Source organism: Vicia villosa, linkage group LG2 (genome assembly GCF_029867415.1).
Source record: "Vicia villosa cultivar HV-30 ecotype Madison, WI linkage group LG2, Vvil1.0, whole genome shotgun sequence".
In the NCBI taxonomy this organism is placed as follows: domain Eukaryota; kingdom Viridiplantae; phylum Streptophyta; class Magnoliopsida; order Fabales; family Fabaceae; genus Vicia; species Vicia villosa.
Window position 1 is genome coordinate 59,309,118 of NC_081181.1, and position 6,332 is coordinate 59,315,449.

A 6,332-nucleotide genomic window follows, 5' to 3' on the forward strand; every position below is an offset into this window, starting at 1 on the left:
TTAGGATTTAATTCTGATTAGAATTTTGGGAATTCAATTTATGTAGTGTATTTTTAATAATTTATTTGATATTTAAAACAAACAATATAATAATAAATTGAATAGTATATTTTAAATAATATATCAAATTATTTTCAAATTTTCAAATTATTTTAAAGAAATTGAACTGAACTATATCAATTAAAAAAATGCACTGCTATCTAATTATTTATGCCGAAATTGATTTCGTTAATAATTATAGCTTTGAGATTTCAGTTTATATAATGCATTTTTATTAATTAATTTTGATAATAATTAGAATTTGATTGTGATTAGGGTTTTGAGATTTCAGTAACAATATTTATAATATAAAAACCATGAACTATGTTCTATATTAGCAGACCTAAAAGGCTAAAACCAAACCAATTTGAAAGCGTTTGCTTCAAAAAGAAGCCATGCTGGAGAGGGAGATATCACCGTCGAATGCAACAACCGTTCAACTGCCCCACAGGTATATACCTAATGATGTCGTTCTCTCTATTCTGTCCAAACTTTCTCTCAAATCTTTCAAGCGATTTCAATCTGTATGCAAATCATGGTCCCTTCTGTTTGATGATCCGTTTTGCATGAATCTGTATCGCAAATCATTCTTAGCGAAGGACTCGTCTTATTATGATGATAAATCTCCCATCTTGTATATGTTAGGTGACCACTATCGCCATCGTTTATATTCTTTTTCTGGGGAGAGGTTTGAGAATGTAGCCCTGATAGAGTTGCCAAAGCCATTTAAACAAAGTAAATTCGAAATTTTGGGTTCAACTGATGTTAATGGTATTTTTTGTCTTCGTATCCGTAATTATGGTGGTGATGAAGTTATATTGTGGAACCCAACTACTAACGAATTTAAGAAACTTCCTTCAAGCCGTCAACCCAACTATATACCTTTAGGATGGGGCAATGGTTATAATGATCATGGTTTTTATGATCATTTTCTAGTTGGTTATGACCACGCTAAAAATGACTTTAAGGTGGTTCAAATCACATTTCATCAATCATCTATACGTGTTTCTTCTTGGGAGATATACAGCCTTAATAGTAACTCTTGGAAGAAAATGGAAGGTCATATCTCTCCATTTTATATGCACTATAACACAGTGTACATGGATGGAATATCTCATTGGTGGAATAGAGTTAAAACAAATTCAAGTTTAATGTCATTTGACTTCAGTACTGAATCCTTCATGATGACACCCATGCCTTCTTATGTACATGATTTGTTCGCTTGTATAATTCAATTGAATGGATCCATTGCTCTCACCTTACATCATAAAGAGACATCTACATTTCATATTTTAATATTGGGTGAAGTTGGCGTACAAGAATCATGGACTAAACTCTTTGTTGTTGGTCCATCACCCCTCCTTAAACACGTTATTGGAGCAGGAAAGAAAGGCAAGATATTATTTATTGGAAAAGATAATGAATTACTCTGGTTTGATTTAAGTACAGAAATGATTGACGAGATTGGTGCTAAATCACTCCCACATGGTTCTCAACTATTATTTTATAGAAAAAGCACTCTTCCAATTAGGGGAATATATAATTAGTTTTTTATTTCTTAGTATTTCCAAGTCAAATTTAGAAACAATTTGATCTTCTGAATTTTGATTTATCAATTTTATTTTGTTGGTTTACTCTCTATTTAAACTATTATGTTTTCTTTTCATTTGGAAGAATAATTTTTTTGTCTTTACTATCGAATTTTTAAAAAAAATGAATTAGCTCATAAAAACTCTGCTAAAGTTTCAAATAATGTCTTTAAAGTTTAATTATTTACATGTAAATGATTCAACTTTAATGAAAATATTATATTATACATAAATGTCAATTTTTTTACCAAAACAAACTTAATTCACTTCATGAGGTAATTAGCAAAAGAAATAAACCAAACAAATCCAAATAAAAATCTCATATTCCTCGTGTTACGTAACAGAGTGATTCCTAAGACTCGATCAAGCAACACAAGCTCCAAGCTTTACTCAAGTATCAGATTATCTATAATTCCGAAGAAGCACATACATAACAATAGAAAAGGGGTGAGAATTTCATTCAAATAATTATCGGCGAATATCAATGGCTAAGGAGTAGGATTCACAACACAAACACAACAATCACATGTACAAACAATTTTTATAACAACATCCTGCACTTTCACTGTGCACGACTCATCTTTCAACTATGTATGCTAAGTGATTCCACTATCACGAACCTATGCACGCGGTACCGGCACAACCAATACGGTTCATTTTTATGAACCCGATTCCCGACGGAATCCGAATAAGTCTTAAGCATTCCTTCGAACTGCGACTTATCTCCACTAACTCTACCCTGAGATTCCGAATGTGACTAGGCATTCCTCATGGATTCCCACCTACGCTCATCTCCACATAACATGAAATGAATGCATGATATACAAATATGCAGAAGTATCATAACATTGTACATAACACGATCCTCATTGATTACCCGTGAGTCACTTACTCATCGTAATTCTCCCTTCAAATTACTTCGTCATACAAAATATATTTATACAATTTAAGTTATCACAATTTACTTTATAATCCATTATCTATTCATCAACTAAACATTGCACATTCATCACATTCATACGAGACAATTTTGTACTCAATTCACAACTCGTCGTAGTTCAACAGTTACAGAAACACACATTTATGCGTCGAAGAGTTGGAATACTATTATCAAAATAATTGTAAATTAAAGTACATTAAATTAGCTTTTCAACGATTCGAGCGGCGTGTCATTTAGACATTCACAGCTCAAGTTATGAATTTTTTAAGTTTGAAAGTATTTATTCCAACTCAGCGGTAACCAGTTACCTCAAAACTGGTAACCGATTACTTCACTTCCAGTAGCCAAACCATGTTAAATTTCACAGTGGTAACCAGTTACCTCAAAACTGGTAATCGGTTACTAGCCTGACAATAGACAAAAAACATCATTTTTCAATGAGGTAACCGGTTACCCCAAAACTGGTAACTAGTTACAACTGTACTAGAGGCATTTTTCTGCATATTTTCACATACGAAACCAGTCCCAACACACCTCAAAATTCCAATTTTATCAAATTAAAACATGTTTTCGAGTTACGAGTTTATTCTCTTTTAACACACAACAAACCAACATGAATTCACACATAAATTTCATCATTTACGCAACATACACGACATCAATTCAAACACCTAAAAGGAAATTCATGAACTTGCAATACAACAACACATTCATGATGCTCAAACACCACAACTATGAATTTCATCATTAGATTACACAAACACACATATCAACCTGTGAATTCAAGAATAACGTAAAAAATCCTGAAAGGGGAAGGAACCTTCACTCCCCTCTCATGTTCAATAACCATTATATGAACTCATTCACCCCCCTTATCTTAGTTTTGAACTTTGATCCTTCAACAATGGTGGAATCTCCTAGTCTCCCTCTTGCCCTAGCTCCTCGTCTTTCTCTCTTCTTTTCTTTTCACGTGTTATCTGTTTTCCCCAACACCCTTTCCAACCTCTCTCTAATTATATTTTATTTCCCTTATTTTAAGTCATAATAATATTACTAATAATATTAATAAACTATAATAATAGTATATATATTTATCCCATCTAATACTAATTATATTATTATAATATTATTCTAAGGTTTTTATTTAAATTAATTAATTAAACTAAATTCTCACACCCACCCTTACCACTTACCCTTAATTATGCCAGTATAATTCACAATTAAAACACACAATGACTAAATATTTAAAAGGGGTGTTACATCTATAATTATGGGTGGCCTTGGCTTGAGGTCTCTTTATACTCTTAATGAGGTTGCTAAACTCACGCTTGGGTGGGGATTGTACAACTCAAAAGAGGATTAGGCCATCATCTTGAGGCATAGAGTGCTAATAGGCTCTGGATGCATACACCACCATATTTCCTCTTCCCTATGGTGTGGTGTATGACTTGAATTTTTCATCATCAAGGAAAATTCTAGGCACTTGGTGGGCAATTGTGAGAATATCAATTTCTGAGTTGATCACTGGTGCAGGGAGGATAGCCTTAGCCTTGTGAATACATTGCATATTCATCCTTCTTGGTTCAAATATCTTTCTTTTAAAGCCAGTATGTTCATCCACAACATGCAATTAACTTTTTAATTGCCTTACAATCAAATAGATTGTAAGAGTATTTTTATATGAAAAAACTTAAAAGGAAAATTTAAAAAATCGATCGCACGCCAAGTGTTCAATAATTGGACACTTTGAGTTTTTCTGTTAATTTCATTGGAAATTGGCTGCTTAGGTGATTGCATTAGAACAGTTGATTGCGAATTTATTTGGTTAATTTTTGTATCATTTTTATCCTCCACTTTTGGTTGTGTGCATATCTGAGGCTCCAATTATCAGCTCGGTTTAGACGACTTTTGGCATAAACACGATAGTTCCGCTCGCCATAGTTTTTAACGTTTTAAAACTTTTTAAAAACTAAAATTTAAATTTGGGGATCTATTCACCCCCTTTAGATAAGTCGTTAAAATAATGAGACCTTGAGAGAAGCACACTCTCAGAACCCAAGCGTTTCACCGCTAGATCACACTTATTGATTTCATTAATGGTTAGAATTTAATTATAATTGTGGTTTTTTTATTAATTGATTTCACTACAAGAAATCTTCTCCCCAGCGACATATATTAGCGACGTGGAAAACAATTGGCTCTAAATTTTTTGTTGCGACGTGACAATCACATCGCAAGGTGGTTTTTAATATTAAATAACTTTATAGATGTAAAGTGATCAGAAGCCAGGCATTGGGTTTTGTGAAAAAATGTTGCGACGTGGTGTACACGTCGCTACATTAAATGTATAAATTAATTCATTAAAAGCCATAACGTTCAAATGGGGAGAATATTCAAATTTTTAAAAATTTGGTTGTGACGTTGGAAACACGTCGCAACCTTTAGAATTCAAACACAACGTTCCACTGAAGTGACATAGTGGCAGCTTTGCAGGCAGAGAAATTAATGAATGTTACCGTTGCCATGTTGCGACGTGTTTCTCACGTGGCAAATAGCGAAGTTCTTATCACATCGCTACATTATGTATTTATGTACCCAATTCACTTCACTCCACCACCATACATGAACATTTTCGTTTTCTCTTCAAAATCCAGAACGCAACCTTCATTCTCTCCCAAAATCCAACCCTCCCAAAATCCAACCCTTCTCTCCCAAAATCAATTCAATCCCAAATATTTTTTTTATATCAAAGGTAATTAAGGTTACATCATTATTTTCATATAATTTCATTCTATAATTTGTTTTTAATTTTTGATTTTTTTTTGTATAGATTTAGTAGATTGAAGAAGGTGGAGTAGATTGAAGAAGGAGGAGTAGATTGAAGAAGAGGTAAGTTATTTTTTTCTATTGTAGTATATTTTTTAATAGATTTATTAGGTTATATTAAAATAAAATTAGATATGTTTGCTGTACTAATAATGTTTATTGAAAATAAAATTTGTAATGTTTAATAGATATGTTTGTTGAAAATAAAGTTTGTAAATAAAATTAGATAATGTTTATTAGATATGTTTGTTGAAAATAAAATTTGTAATGTTTGTTGTACTGAGTATGAATTTTGGGTTATGAATTGAAGTAGATGTTAGAAACATATCTAATAGAGTATAAACATTTCTAATAGATTATATTAAAACTATTATTAAAATTAGGCTTAAATGCACCTTTGGTCCCTGTAAGTTAGCGAGTTTTTGATTTTCGTCCCTGTAAAATATTTTTGTTGGTATGAGTCCCTATATTTTACTTTTTACTTGCAGTTTAGCCCCTAAAGCCAAAATCCGCAGGAAAATTTGTAGGTTTTCCTGCGAATTTTGATTTTAGGGACTAAAACAAACGCGAAAGTGAAATATAGGGACTCAGACCTAGAAAAAAAACTTACAGGGACGAAAATCAAAAACTCGCTAACTTACAGGGACCAAAGGTGTATTTAAGTCTTAAAATTATTATATATTAATATTATTAAAACGAATTTTTTGTTTAATATTTTACAATATATAAAATAGATTATTATAAATATTAATATAATTTTAAAACGAATATAATAGTTATATATTATAAAGTTTTCATTTTTAAGAATATAATATATATATATTATAAAGTTTTCACTTTAAAAAATAGATTATTATAACTTAAACAAATTTAATATATTCAAAACTAATATAATAGTTATATATATTATAAAGTTTTCATTTTTAATTTTTATTATA

General features: G+C 31.2%; 1 protein-coding gene across 1 annotated transcript; it reads left to right on the forward strand.

Moving 5' to 3' along the window:
• The first annotated feature begins 434 nt into the window (after positions 1-434).
• On the forward strand, positions 435-1,586 carry LOC131649130 (putative F-box protein At3g16210). The gene has a single exon (XM_058918879.1). The coding sequence runs from the start codon at positions 435-437 to the stop codon at positions 1,584-1,586; it is 1,152 nt and encodes a 383-aa protein (XP_058774862.1).
• Positions 1,587-6,332: the final 4,746 nt, after the last annotated feature.